Below are 14,815 nucleotides of genomic sequence, written 5' to 3'. Positions count from 1 at the left end.
ACCTATATATCCTATAACCTACTACCATAGAGAGAGTATTGATCTCTATGCACACTACGGAGTTGATAGATTATATACTGGTACAGGGTCAAATATCTCCTCTCTCTAATGGTTAAAGTTAGTTTCCTAGATCTGTGGTTGAGGCCAACTTCTAACCACCTTGCTACAATTAGAGGATGTCCTTAGCACACAGATCTAGAACCAGCTTACACTCTCCAAATCTGAACCTTATCCATTAGGGGGTGAAATCTCAAAACTGACCTTTAGAAAAGCTTCTAAGTGCAAATTCCTCTTCATCATACCACCCTTGACTTTTGATGGCGCTCTAGTGTGAAGATTTGGAAGCGGGCATGCCAGGATGGGGGGGAAAGTTCCTTCGGCATTCCATTCCATGGCTGCTTTTGGGAATCCTCAGGGCAGGGATAAAGTGGGGTTTCCTAAGCCGGGGGATCATCCTTTGAGGAATGGCAGTGTGTTTTAAAGGGCTTAGAATGAGGAGCGAGAGGATGGGTGCCACTAACTCTATTCACTACTGCCTTAATTCTCTAACTACCCCCCCCCACTCCTTCTCACCCTTGTCTTCCCTTACGCCTCCTCTCCCTCTTCCTCACCCCTTCTTAATGTGAGGTGCAAGAAGATAGGTGCCACTAACTATTCACTGCTGCCTTGATCCACTACCCTTCACTCCCCGGCATATTTGTGTTTGTCCCCAATTGCCTTTTGCCATGGGGACAGGCTCCGACGCGGTTTGAATGCAAACCACAGCAGACCACCAGAAAAGACCATAGAAATATAACTTCTAGAATAGGCATCCCCAAGTCAATGGGTGGGTGACGGGGGAAACCATTAAAATATCTATTCCTATGGCTGCCGACCCCTCGCAATCTCATCCCAATCCCCTTTAACAGGAATGAAGGAATGAAATGTTTCTTTTTCTGTCTGTCTTTCTGACCTGTTTTGTTTTTATGGATTTCAGACGCCAATGAGTGCGAAGGCGACCCCTGCCTGAATGCCAACTCCTGCCGCAACCTGATTGGAGGGTACTTCTGCGAGTGCCTCCCTGGTTGGATGGGCCAGAACTGCGAAACCAGTGAGTGTTTTCAATGAAAAGGTTCTAATGCAGGGGTGAGCAAGTCTGGTTCCAGGAAGCAGTGGGGGATACAGGCTTTTGTTCCAGCACAGCGCTAATATGGGTAATTCAGCTAATCAACTAATCATGGTTGGCAATTGAAAGCATGATTAGTCGAAGTGTGTTCGTGCCTGTGGTAGAACAAAAGCCTGCTCACCCTGCCATTCAATCTCAAGAGTCCAAAGTTGCACACCCCTGTTCTAAAATGAAGAAATGGCACTGTCAAGTGCCAGTAGCTACTTTAAGCAACTGTTGTAGGGCCAGTTTTGGATGCGAGTTCATGAGAATGACGGCTAGGACTGAGGCTGGCACAGGGTTTCTCTGAACCTGGACTAGTAGTTCTGGAGTGGTCAGTCTGAAAATAGACGACAGAAAGAAAAAATAATAATAATACACTTTTTAAAAAAAAAATAATAATAATCTCGAGTCATTGTCTACTTGCACAGCCGTGCAGACAATAATGTGCAGATAACATGGGCACTCAAACAATTGTGTGAAGCCCCAGTGCACGGGGCCCGCATGAATTGCACCCCCCCCCCCACCCGTTCTCGAACAAGTGTTATCTTGAGGAAGCTTGTCGGAAATCTTGACAAGAAAGCCTTATCAAGGCCTCGCCTCGGCGGAGCTCAAATTGTATACGTTTTATAATTTATTTTAATTTATTTTATTGTTACAAAATGTTTCCGCAGATATCAATGACTGCCAGGACCAGTGTCAAAATGGGGGAAAATGCAAGGTATGTTTATTGGGTTTCTCCCAAATAGCATCTTATTCCCTATATAGTGCACTACTTTTGACCAGAACCCTATCATGGGGAATAGGGTTCCATTAGGGACACAGATGTTTTCTTATTTTTCCGTAATGTACCGATCCTGGTCGAAATACATATTCCGGACACTTCCTGGCATATTGGAGTTGTTTTTGGCTTCTTTCTCTCGCCTTCCCCTCTTTCTCCCCCTTTTTCCTTTATGGCGGGTTTAAAAATGGCAAACTGCTGAGACATGCTTTCAGAACACAGGCATGACAGAGTTGCTCGGGCAATACTAACAAAGAGAGGGGCAGAAAGACATGAATGCTTGTGTAGGAGGGGAGAATGGGAGGGAGGGAATAGGCGGAAGGTCTTCATGACTACAATAGATCAGATTACCATAAACATTCTCGTCCCCTGCCAGGAAAAATAAATCTTTCTTAATTCTTTTCCAACCCTTTCACAATGGCTTGTTTTCCTCACCGCCCTGTTCCGTACCTCCCACACTCACCCCCAACACCCTGTTCTCTCTTTATTTTTTTCCTTTCTCTGTTTTCCTCCCCTCCCTAGGACATGGTGAATGGGTACCGTTGCGTTTGTCCGTCGGGCTTCGGCGGCGAGCACTGCGAGAAGGACGTAGACGAGTGCGCCAGTGGCCCGTGCTTGAACGGTGGCCGTTGCAAGGACGACGTCAATGGCTTCCAGTGCCTGTGCCTGCCCGGTTTCTCTGGCAACTTCTGTCAGGTGAGCAGAGATTGGCACCACACCCCCCTCACTGTGCCCAGAGCCCACCCAGAGTTGGTCCAAGTCACCTGAAACCACAACACTGATCCAGGAGCAGATATTGCTCCATCCTTGTAATGGTTTATGGTTAGAATTGGAGGTAGTATAAGCTGATCCTAGATATGTGGTTAGGGCCAACTTATCTTGAGTAAATCGTGAGTAATCACTGATCCACGGTCCGATACCGTATTTCCCCATACCTTTTTAATGGTTAAGGTTGGAGATGGGGTAATCTGATCTGAGATCGGTGGTTAGAGCCAACTTTCCTTGACTACCTCCCTCTCTCCTGGTAGCCTAGTGATTAGAGCGTTGGACTAGTAACCGGAAGGTTGCAAGTTCAAACCCCGGAGCTGACAAGGTACAAATCTGTCGTTCTGCCCCTGAACAGGCAGTTAACCCACTGTTCCTAGGCCGTCATTGAAAATAAGAATTTGTTCTTAACTGACTTGCCTGGTTAAATAAAGGTTAAAAATGTTAAAAAATAATAAAAAGTTGCAGTCACCTCAAACCACTGATCCACGGTCCGATACCGTATTTCCCCATACCTTTTTAATGGTTAAGGTTGGAGATGGGGTAATTGTGATCCGAGATCGGTGAATCTCCTGAGTGAATCTCCTCACCATAATATGTTTTCATTGATATCCTCCTCTTCAGTTGTTTCCCTCCCATTTTTTTCCCCCGTTTGATAATTTTTTTGTGCCACCTTTCCTTCCCCCCCACTATAATCGCACCTGCGTTTCTCTCTTTCTCTCTGCGATTGTTTCTCTTTGCAACTCTAAACTGGAGCTTTGTCGCGCTTGTTAACACTTGTGAACCTTCCGTCTGGGCTAAGTCTGTCTTCTCTTTTCCCGCCTCCTCCAACTCCCCACCGCTAAGCGTTTGTTTATGGTTCTTTAGCAGGTTTCCGTGGTGAAGTCCACAATGGGTTATTATGGACAAGGTAAAATGGCAGGTATTACTTTACATGGCTTGTGTCTAAACCATTCTTTGTTTTTGTTCTTGCCTTCTCAGTTGGATATCGACTACTGCATGCCGAGCCCATGTCAAAACAGGGCCCAGTGTTTCAACCTGGCTACCGATTACTTCTGCAAATGTCCAGAAGACTACGAGGGCAAGAACTGTTCCCATTTGAAGGACCACTGTCGGACAACACCATGCAAAGGTTAATATTTGCGTTTTGGTTTAGCCTTGTGCAGTCTTTACAGTACTGTAGAAGTCTGTTTTCAGTGTTAGCCTAGGCAGTTTTGGCTAGCTTGGCTAATGCTAATGAAAGCTAATCCCAAAAATGTTAGGTCACTTGTCTCCATTTGCTTTTTTTATAGCCAATTGTAAATCTGAGAGGGGGGCTTTTTATCCCGCAGAGTCTGTAATCTAATCTGCTAACTCAAGGCCATTGTGCTGGGTGTGTGTCACACCATTGTGTGTGTGTGTGAAGACCTAGGGTTAGCAAGCCCGCACGGCTCTAACCCGTTCTCCGCCGGGTCCCCCAGGGCCTCGTTACCATGGGAAGGGTTAAGGTTTGGTTTCATGTTTTCGAGTCGCTACTGCTGCCAGACTACTTTTTTGACAAGACACTCCCTTCAAGAACACCCCCCACGCCGCCCTCCTGCTTCTGACAAATTGCCTCTGCTTCTTAAAATGTTCCTCTCCTCCCTACTAGACTTTGTTCGTCTCTCCAAAACGCCCCAGAAAAATCTGGCAAAACTGTGAAGTGCTCTGTGTGTGATCTTCCTGCTGAATATACTCAATAGACCCCCTTAATATTTTCACTCTGCCGTGTGTATGCACACATTTTTGAGAGCGTAATTATGACAGTCTACGGGTTTATACCCTTGTACTTAGTTTAACTACTTTTATCTATACACACCACAGATTGAAGAAATTAGAGGGCCTTGGCATATGTTGTATCTATTGAATATTTATTTTATTGGAAGCTGTGGCACCCAAAGCGTTTGAAGGTTTATACGATGTGTGGTAACGTCAGTTCTGTGCAATGGATATCAACATTTATGTGATTGCCATATATGCACACTGTCCTGACCTCGCCCTTTCTTTCTCCCTCAGTGATTGACAGCTGCACGGTTTCCGTGGCATCCAACAGCACCCCTGGGGGCGTGCGTCTGATTTCGTCCAACGTGTGCGGGCCCCACGGGCGCTGCCGGAGCCAGGCTGGGGGCCAGTTCAGCTGCGAGTGCCAGGAGGGCTTCACCGGGACATACTGCCATGAGAGTAAGTGACTCCCCCAGTTCCACCAAGGAGTGAAGAACGGTAGATGGATGGCTGGAGGATGGCTAGGGAGGTGGATGGATGGATGGAGCCTTTGATGGATGGTGGATGGCTAATGAGTGTATTAAGGGGTCAATGTGGGGGTGTGAGGGAGGCATAGATAGAGGGGGAAATGTGGCAGAATTGTGAGGTTGAAGTGGAGAGGGCAGATAATGGAGAGAGAGAATGTTATTGCAGGGGTGGTAGAGGACGGGATGGGCCCTTTCTGACCATAAGTACACCACAAGAATCTCCCTCCCCGTTATAAGGATCGTTCCTATTTCTTGGCGTGATCTCTGTCACGACACATGCATCCTTGGGTTCAAAGCGTGCTCTCGCTCCTTCCAAACCCGGTGACTTTGTTCTCACCAACAGTTCTTTCAGGGGAGAGTGGTGACCCCTTGACGATAATTATTAGCTCCCTTTTTGATGGATGGCTGTTTTTAGCCGCCGGCTCCCTAGCCCAGAGAGGTCAGGCAGGGTAGCCCTGGCCCTACAGTCACTGGGTTATCTAATGGAGGCCCCAGGCGAGGCCTATGCTGTCTCTCAGACACAGGCCTTGATTAATGACCCTGCTCAGCCTTCGCTAGCCTGTCAGGGGGTGGGGAAGTTGTTAAATGAAAGGGGCTCCATGCCTCCCCACCCCTAACTCTCATTCTCTTAAGCCAGGAAGTCTGCCTATTCTTGCCCGGCCTTGTCTCTCCCACGCACACACCCAACACCAAGCTCTCTGTTGTGGTTTTGGGTGACAGAAGGAGTTTTGGGAAGGGCTTTTGGTAGAAGGTTACTTGACCGGAGACGACAGTCAAAATAAATGGGACACTAGGGAAACCGCAAGGTTTGTAATGTGGAAACAATGCGAGTTGTTCACATAGTTGGAAATGGTAAATGAGTCCTTGAAGGGATTTCATGGTGCACACCTTGATTGCAATGGTTTGATATTGTTTATTTTATCTTGACTTTTTTTTCTTCCTTTTTTTTCTCTTTCACTCACTCTCAGATATAAATGACTGTGAAAGTGGCCCGTGTCAGAACGGGGGAACGTGTATTGACAAAGTCAGCCTGTACCAGTGCATCTGTGCCGAGGGCTGGGAGGGACCCAACTGTGACGACAGTAAGTACATTTTTCTTCTCAATACTGTTCTGTAGTCATGTTTGTTTTATATGAATAATGGCTTTCACTTTCTTTGAACCACCGGTGGATAATACATTGTTGTTGAAGTTATATACAAGTTATTTAGTTGCCGATCACCCCACAACGTAGTACAAGTATTCAAAAAGTGAATGGTTCTTTTGTTTGTATCATTTCAAAAGTATTCATACAGTGGTACACAAGTCTATATATGTGCTTATGCATTACATGCAGGTGGAACAGTGCATTGACTATTTTATCTGACTTGCTTCTTGGTATTGAAGCGTTATCAGCATTATAATGCCTGGTAGGCGTTATAATGCTGGGGGGGGGTTAGGGTTAGGATTTAAATGGCCTTGGAGATGCCAGACAGACAGTTAAACATTAAATGACTTCTTTTTTTTTTTTGTCTCCTCAGACATTGACGACTGCAACACCAACCCATGTCGCAACCGCGGCACGTGCCGAGACCTGGTGAACGACTTCTACTGCGAGTGTAAGAACGGATGGAAGGGCAAGACATGTCACTCAAGTAAGCCCCCCCTTACGACAGTATCGCACACTTTTTAATTAATTTTTTTCGCCCTGGGGCGGCCATGTGAAGTGTGTTGTGGTGTGAAATATGCGTGTGGGTGGGATGTAAGCGTGTGCATGCTTGTATGTGTTCGAAAGGGTGTGCTTATGTGCATAAATAACACATGCCTGAAATAATAGGTTTTAAGGCCTAATGGTTTCCTGACATTGACTATGAATAGTTGCAAACATGTAATATGTTTTGCTTCCAGGAGAGAGCCAGTGTGACGAGGCTACGTGCAACAATGGCGGAACGTGCTACGATGAAGGGGACACCTTCAAATGCATGTGTGCCGCCGGATGGGAGGGTGCCACCTGTAATATAGGTATGTAGTGTAGCCGCCAGTGCTAAATTATTGCAGCTAATGCTATTCCAACTGAGCATTCACCACAACCACTATGATTTGGTTTTCCCTCAACATTTGACAGTAATGCAAGGCCCTCATTTTAAATTCCTAAAAATAGACATTTTGAGTCTGACAAAACACTTGGTTTAGATTTTCCATTGCTAAACTGTAATTGCTGAGGTAGCTGCCTCTGTTAACTAGTAGTATAGCTGAAGGCTTGGTTCAAAACTAGGCCAAAGGTTTCTTTTGCCCATGTAGCATTTGCTAGTTAGCAGGTAGGCTAAAGGTTGTGTTTGCTCATGTAGCATTGGGAGGCTAACAGGGTGGCTAAATGTTATGTTTGCCTGTGTAGCATTTTCCAGCTAGCTAGCATGTTGGCTAAAGGTTGTGTTTGCTTCTCCAGCTAAGAACAGCAGCTGTCTGCCTAGTCCTTGTGAGAACGGAGGCACCTGTGTAGTCAGTGGAGACTCTTTCACCTGCGTCTGCAAAGAGGGCTGGGATGGCCTGACCTGCAACCAAAGTGAGTGACCCCAGTGTGTGTGTGTCCTCACTAATACTAATAAATCCTTAGTAGATAATTGTAGTCTTGTGCACTATTAGTTGTTCATATTTTGATAGTGTAAAATTCACTAGAACTACATTTTAACCTGCCGTAGTAGATAAATACAGTTTGGCCTTCGTCCTTTATGTAATGAATGTATCGAGCTAAATCTTAACTATAGGGAAAAACATATACTTTTTTTGCTTTATTTCTTAGATTAATGTTATGTGGCCTCTCAGCTAGCCACAAATTCATATTGAGTTAGTATTCTGACATGCACTCTGTGTCTAACCCAACTTTCTTTTATTTCAAATTTTACAGATTCCAACGACTGCAATCCCCACCCTTGGTAAGTCAATCCCAAACCAAATTAAGCCCAGTAAACATATCTGCCCGCAGGAATGTCCTGCTGCTGATAATACACACAGACTTGCATATACACTCCGCGTCGACAGAGAGCCACAAACAACTCTCGTAACTTTGTTTGCTCAAGCCTTCACAATCAGACATTTTACCCTGTTCCACTTCCTCCTCTACCCAATGCCATTTTTTTAAAGAATAATATAAATGTATCTGTTGAAGGAACTATTTTTGTGGTGAAATCATTTAATAGAGAGAATTGAGTGATGCTTATTTAGATACTTTCTAAGACATGGAAATATATTTCCCACCCATTTAGTCAATTCTTATTGGTTAAGAGCTATGACCCCTGACTCTCTCTATCCTTTTCTCTGCAGCTATAACAGTGGAACCTGTGTGGATGGAGATAACTGGTACCGGTGTGAGTGTGCCGCGGGATTTGCCGGACCAGACTGCCGGATTAGTGAGTATTAACCCTTTGCACCCCCCCCATCCCCCTCACTATTCTTAAGCTGTGACAAAAGTCAGAGTTAAGTCGGGGCTAAATCGGGTTTAAGTCTTTTGGCTTTGGTGATGCTTGTAGGACAACACAATGGAGGATGAGACTTATAAGTTGGCTAGATAAGTTCACGTTGCTGTTAGCCCTTTGATCCAGTTAAAGAGAGCTCAGATGGAGAAGTTGATCACCTGCACTAATTCCCTTGACTATTCAGAGTTAGTCCAACTGTTAACTAGCACCAAGGACCAGGAATGAAACTAGGGTATAGTTTTGAATGCATTTGTTTTTTTTAATAATGAAGTTATAAGTAGTATAATTAGCATAGTTTGATAGCATAGTTGATTAGCATAGTTTGGGGTGGCAGGTAGCGTACTGGTTAGTGTTGGACTAGTAACCGGAAGGTTGCAAGATCGAATCCCCAAGCTGATAAGGTAAAAAAATAAAATAAAAAATAAAATAAAAAATCTGTCGTTCTGCCCCTGAACAAGGCCGTCATTGACAATAAGAATTTGTTCTTAACTGACTTACCTAGGTAAATAAAATAAAAATAAAAATTTTTTGTTGGTCTGTGGCTCTGGGAAATATCAGTCTAAGCAAAATGATTCCAAGACATCACTCAGTCTGTTAGTCAGTAGGATAGATGGACCGATGCATATAGATTGAGGAACAGATGAAGTGACAGAAATAGAGTAGTACCCTAACAGTTGCCAATCTTGTCCCATCAGACATCAACGAGTGCCAGTCGTCGCCCTGCGCGTTCGGCTCCACCTGCGTAGATGAGATCAACGGCTACCGCTGCCTGTGTCCACCAGGGAGGGCCGGCCCCAGGTGCCAAGAAGGTAAGACCTCTACCCTTCGTGTTCCTTTTGGAGCCTATGCTCATACTGTCTTCAATAAATACATTTTCCATCAATAATCATCCCTGTTGGATTCTGCCATGACAATGGACTATCTTAGTCAGTAACTTGGTCTGAATTTTTGTTCCTTGTGCTATAGCTCTTTAGGTGCTGTTTACCTAACTATAAACAGGACATCAGATAAACAATGTATAAGTGCACGGTACAATAGCTTTATTACCATAAACATCACAAGAACCTAAGTCTTAACAAGAGTCAATGTAGGTGTAAACAGTCAACCTGAATAAAACACAATACATCTATGATTTTGGGCATCCATAGCAAATGTTTCGGGTTCAATCTTGAGGGACTAAAATGGCCACCTCTTGCTTTGCAGTTACTGTGAGACCCTGTGTTGTCAACAGTCTAGTGGCTGGGGATGGGACCAAATGGGATGACGATTGCAACACCTGCCAGTGCCACAATGGGAAGGTCACCTGTACAAAGGTACGAAACCACAGGTTTTATGACAAGCTTTTTTTCTTTGTACCATATTAAATACCCATTGTGATGTGAGCTAACTATGCAATTAATGACCACAAATTATCACCATCACTGACCACAGTTAACCACATTCCTGTCTCCCTCCAGATCTGGTGCGGTCCCAAATCCTGCCGGGTCCACAGTAAAAGTCACAGCGATGGCGAGTGCCCAGTTGGTCAGACGTGTGTGCCCGTCAGGGACGAGCGCTGTTTCGTCAAGCCATGTCCCAGCCAGGGCGAGTGCTGGTCGGCCTCCCACAGTCTCCCGCCCCATGCGAAGTGCCACCCCGAGAGCAACTGTGCCAACGTCACCTTCACCTTCAACAAGGACACCATGCCACAGGTGAGTTGGTGCAAGCCACATCATAGAAACATTTTATTCAAACTTAAACTAGGAAGTACATTTAACCAATGGCAAAACATTGTCACATCCAGTTTGGCAGTATTTCTTATACCTTGGTAAGACTAGGAGCAGTATACAGTTTTGGATGAACTGTGATTTTGATACTTGTGAACTTATACATGGAACCTTTTGACATCTCTGTGTGTGTGGCAGGGCTTGACTGTTGAGCACATCTGCGGTGAGCTAAGGAGTCTGTATGTGGTGAGGAACCTCTCGTCAGAGTACTCTGTGTCCATGACATGCGAGCCATCGGCCACCACCAACAACGAGATCAATGTAGCCATTGTAAGTACCTTTTTGGCTCAAATTTTGCCCTCGATTCCATGATTATCAAGAACAAGCAAATTGCCGTTTTGAAACAATAGTCATTTAGCAGACACTCATCCTAAGAATAACTACATTCGGACAAGGATAAATTTGTCCTGTTTCTCACAGTATACTCAATATTATTTTAATGTGATATGGAAGTTAGTTTACATTGTTATTTTACTTGTATGAAGAACAACTCAATTATTATTTATTTTTTAGTCAACGGAGGACCCCAGACGAGGCAAGGCCCCTATCAAGGAGATCACAGACAAATTCATAGACCTGGTCAGCAAGCGAAACGGAAACAGCACTATCATCACAGCCATTGTTGAAGTCCGTGTCCAGAGGAGGCAGACCCACAACCCCAATGGTGAGAGCACAGGACACAGGCAGCCATTTATTGTTTTTACAAAGACATTGACCTTCACTAGTGGTGGGATGGTTGTATGTACCTAGGTTTGAAAAATTCCTGAATGTTTTCCAGAAATCCTGGTTGAAGGATTTGGGGAATTTTGCAGTTGTAAAGTGTTAATGGGAAGAGGGAGAATATCACATTGCTGCTGCTGTCAACTTCTGCTTAGAGTATAGTTTTTGATATATTCGAGTGTCCCTCGTTTGTTCTAGTCTTCGATAACTGACGCCTTCCCTCCCTCCATTTCTCCTTCCAGCAGACTACTTGGTCCCCCTGCTGGTGTCCGTAGTCATCGTCATCTGGCTCCTGGCTGTGGCATCTGCGTTTATCTGGTGCCTCAAGCGGCGCCGGAAGCCCAGCACCCACACGGGTGTCAGCACCCAGTCGACGTCCCCTGCGACGACCGCCGAAGACACCAACAACGCAGTCAACAACGTGCGTGAGCAGCTCAACCAGATCAAGAACCCCATCGATAAACACGGTCCGACCAACGGCCTACCCCCAGTTAAAGAACACCCCAACCACTATCACTACGAGGACAAGAACTCTCTTACCAACGCCAAAATTAGAACAAACAACTCAGACGTAGGTAGCCACCATTCGGATGACGAGGAGTCTGAGAAGAGGCTTCAGAAGGCTAGGTTCCCCAGGCAGACGCCGTATACTCTAGTGGACCGGGAAGAGCGGAGCCCACAGCCACTCAGCACGGCCGGCAAACACCCCAACTGGACTAACAAACAGGATAACAGAGACTTGGAGTCGACGCAGAGCTTAAACCGAATGGAATTCATTGTATAGCGCACAGCTTGGCGACCTTGGCCCGACCACTTCAACCAGTTTATCATTGTTGGAAGGTCAACTGAGGGGCGCTCCAAAGTTGTTGATACTGTTGTCATATTTTTGAATCAAAAAGTTGTGATTTACCCTTCACAAAGAAGACAAATTTCCATGTGTTTAATTTATGTTTCGACAAGCTGGCTTACACTGGCAATAACGGTTGGCTGTGGTTTGGCTGGATTTCCGGGTGCTGCGTTTGCTTGCAGTCTTTTGCAAAACCAGTTAACTTCGAGGCAGCACTTCTGTAAATAGAGATATCGATGTACGTGTAAGAACATCTCTACGTTGTTCGGTAAGCTGCTGTCGAAGGCTTTTTGCAAGCTTTTTCCCGGTAGTCTTGTGTACGATGAATATTAATGTGGGTTTAGCCTCGTAACTGGTTTTGTAGTTGTACGCGCTTCCGCATCACCATACCACAGCAACTAACAAAAAATATAATTTATTTTTGTTTGGGGCAGGTTGAGTCTGTCAGCAGTTGCTGCCGATATGAAGAATTTGTGTCAATGTAGAATGTTGTATAGATCTGTAAATATTTTTTTTTTTTATTAATCATTGTTTATATTTGATTTATTAACTTAATAATCAAGAGCCTTAAAATATCATTCCTTTTATTTATATGCATTGTTTAGATTTGAAGGTTTGACAGCTTTGTAAGCTTACAACTTCCTTATTTTTGAAAATATTGTTTCAATAAATAGTCTGGTCCAAAAGTATTTGGACATTGAATATTTTTGTTTTGAACTGTGGATTTGAAGGTTAAAGTGCAGATGGTCGGTCAGCTTTAATTTGAGGATATTTTCATCGATACATTTTTTATTTTACATGGTCTCCCCATTTCAAGGAACCAAAAGCATTTGGACAAATCCACTTATGTGTATTAAAGTAGTTAAAAGTTTAGTATTTGATCCCTTATTCCTAGCATGCAATGACTACATCAAGGTTGTGACTCTACAAACTTGTTGGATGCGGTTACAGTTTGTTTTGTTTCAGATTATTTTGTGCCCAATAGAATTGAGTGATAAGTAATGTCTCATGTGGCTCAGAGTCTGGTGCTTGTAACGCCAGAGTTGTGGTTTCGATTCCCATGGATGGACCAGCACAAAATAGTACGAAAATGTATGCACTCACTACTGTAAGTCGCTCTGGTTAAGAACGTCTGCTAAATGAATTAAATGTTAATGTAATGTCATTTTGGAGTCACTTTTATTGTAAATAAGAATAGAATATGTTTCTGAACACTATATTAATGTGGATGCTACTATGATTACAGATAATCCTGAATGAATCGTGAATAATGATGAGTGAGAAAGTCGGAGGAACAAAGATCATACCCCAAGACATGCTGACCTTTCACCACTACCAATAATGGGAGAATAGCATCTTTCGGAAGGGTATGATGTTTATGCCTCAAACTTTCTCACTCAATTTTGTTCATGATTCATTCACGATTTTCTGTAATCATGGTAGCATCCACATTAATGGATGGAAACACCCTCAAATTAAAGCTGACAGTCTGTCATTTAACCTCAGTCATTGTATAATTTCAAATCTAAAGTGCTGGAGTACAGAACCAAAACATCAACAAAATGTTTCACTGTCCAAATACCTTTGGACCTCCACTTTGTTTCATAAATGCCAAAAGTGTTCTTGAAAGAATAGTTTATTTTTTAACAATTTGGATGGGCATTTTTGTCCCCCAAAAAAACAACCTGTTTTTGTACGATGTCTGTTTGAAACCATTTCTATGGTAGTTTTGCCAGGACTCTTTTGTAAGTACTTAAATGTAAGTGGGATGGCAGGGGAAAGGACTAAATCACATGGAGGATGATTCTGCTGCTGCAGGGTCATTTGAATCAACTAAATGTGGCAGACTCATTGCTTGCCAATTAAATACTTTTAAGGGAACAAAACCTTTTTTTTTGTTAGCTTGACATTTGCATGTACAGCATAAAATGTGTCAATGACAGGAAAAAATTATATTCCTAGATACTTTGGAAAAGATTTACCTGTTTTTGATGTATTTGTGATTACTTTGCATATTATTTGCATATATGGTAATTAACTCTAATAAATGGTGGAATTGGTTTTGTGTGCCCTGGGTGGGTGGCGATTTCAATGGAATGGTCTGCAATGAGCAAACTCGGGTCACCGGGCCATGCAAAACGAACTCGACCAATGAGATACTTGAAGAGAGGAGGTCCAATAAGAACACTGTAGAACTGTCATGTGACACACAGCCTTTCTAGATCAGAGACCACAAGGCTGTAAACTTTTAATATAATTTTTTGTTTGCCCTTAAGATCATGATATAAGAGAAAGTATGTGTACATTTCACTTTAGTGTGTTAAGAACTTGAGAATTAAAGTATTTTGGGGGGGAGCAGTTGTTCCTGGCAAGTCTTTGTTTTGTTTTGGAAAGTAATATTTATTAAAATATTTTGTACAAAAACCCGATGAGTCTGTGTTTTCCATTGCTTTCTGAGGCAAAGGGTCTGTCTGGTGGCATAAGTCGGCGGGTATAGACTAGACGACATGCCGGGTGAGCCGCATTTGCTGTTGAGTGTCAAACAATGACGACTTTGTCTGAGGCTCGACCATCCCTGTCCTCTCTCACACATGCACGAACAGTCTCAGCAGACCCGTGAGAGAGTTTAAAAGGCCTGTACACAGCCCTAACCTGCGTGGGAACAAGCCTGTCTTTCACCTAAATAAACAGCATGAGACACTTGCAAATGCATTTATAGAGGAATCACTCCAAATGGAAACAAACAAGCAAGCTTTTTCCTGCCACTTAACTTTGAGATTTGTCTCTACCTATTACTCTGTGGTTGAAAAATGGGAAAGTAGCAATTGTGTGTTTTTATTTAAGCAATAAGGCACAAGGGGTTGTGGTAAATGGCCAATATACCACGGCTAAGGGCTGTTTTTTGGCGCAATGCGGCGTGCCTGGACACAGCCATTGGCTGTGGTATATTGGCCATATACCGCAAACCCCCGAGGTGCCTTATTGCTATTATAAACTGGTTTCCAACGTAATTAGAGCGGAAACAAATGTTTTGTCATATCCGTGGTATAAAGTCTGATATACCACAACTGTCAG

General features: G+C 43.8%; 1 protein-coding gene across 3 annotated transcripts in view; it reads left to right on the top strand.

Moving 5' to 3' along the window:
• Window positions 1-14,167, top strand: part of LOC115142642 (protein jagged-1b-like) — a 31,816-nt gene extending 17,649 nt beyond the window's left edge. For 2 of the 3 annotated variants that reach the window (XM_029682248.2, XM_029682247.2), the window contains exons 10-26: window positions 977-1,090; window positions 1,819-1,865; window positions 2,448-2,621; window positions 3,672-3,822; window positions 4,725-4,889; window positions 5,926-6,039; window positions 6,476-6,589; window positions 6,843-6,956; window positions 7,381-7,497; window positions 7,840-7,867; window positions 8,256-8,341; window positions 9,103-9,216; window positions 9,611-9,720; window positions 9,865-10,098; window positions 10,312-10,443; window positions 10,687-10,837; window positions 11,136-14,167. In XM_029682248.2, coding sequence (XP_029538108.1) covers window positions 977-1,090; window positions 1,819-1,865; window positions 2,448-2,621; window positions 3,672-3,822; window positions 4,725-4,889; window positions 5,926-6,039; window positions 6,476-6,589; window positions 6,843-6,956; window positions 7,381-7,497; window positions 7,840-7,867; window positions 8,256-8,341; window positions 9,103-9,216; window positions 9,611-9,720; window positions 9,865-10,098; window positions 10,312-10,443; window positions 10,687-10,837; window positions 11,136-11,677 — 2,507 coding nt within the window. In that variant the 3' untranslated portion in view covers window positions 11,678-14,167. The remainder of the gene's footprint in view (window positions 1-976; window positions 1,091-1,818; window positions 1,866-2,447; window positions 2,622-3,671; window positions 3,823-4,724; window positions 4,890-5,925; window positions 6,040-6,475; window positions 6,590-6,842; window positions 6,957-7,380; window positions 7,498-7,839; window positions 7,868-8,255; window positions 8,342-9,102; window positions 9,217-9,610; window positions 9,721-9,864; window positions 10,099-10,311; window positions 10,444-10,686; window positions 10,838-11,135) is intronic. The other variant, XM_029682249.2, reaches the window with a different exon arrangement.
• The last annotated feature ends 648 nt before the right edge of the window (window positions 14,168-14,815 follow it).

This window comes from Oncorhynchus nerka, linkage group LG15 (assembly GCF_034236695.1).
Source record: "Oncorhynchus nerka isolate Pitt River linkage group LG15, Oner_Uvic_2.0, whole genome shotgun sequence".
Classification (NCBI taxonomy): domain Eukaryota; kingdom Metazoa; phylum Chordata; class Actinopteri; order Salmoniformes; family Salmonidae; genus Oncorhynchus; species Oncorhynchus nerka.
The sequence above is the reverse complement of the archived record's forward strand: the minus strand, read 5'-3'. Positions and strand labels throughout refer to the sequence as shown.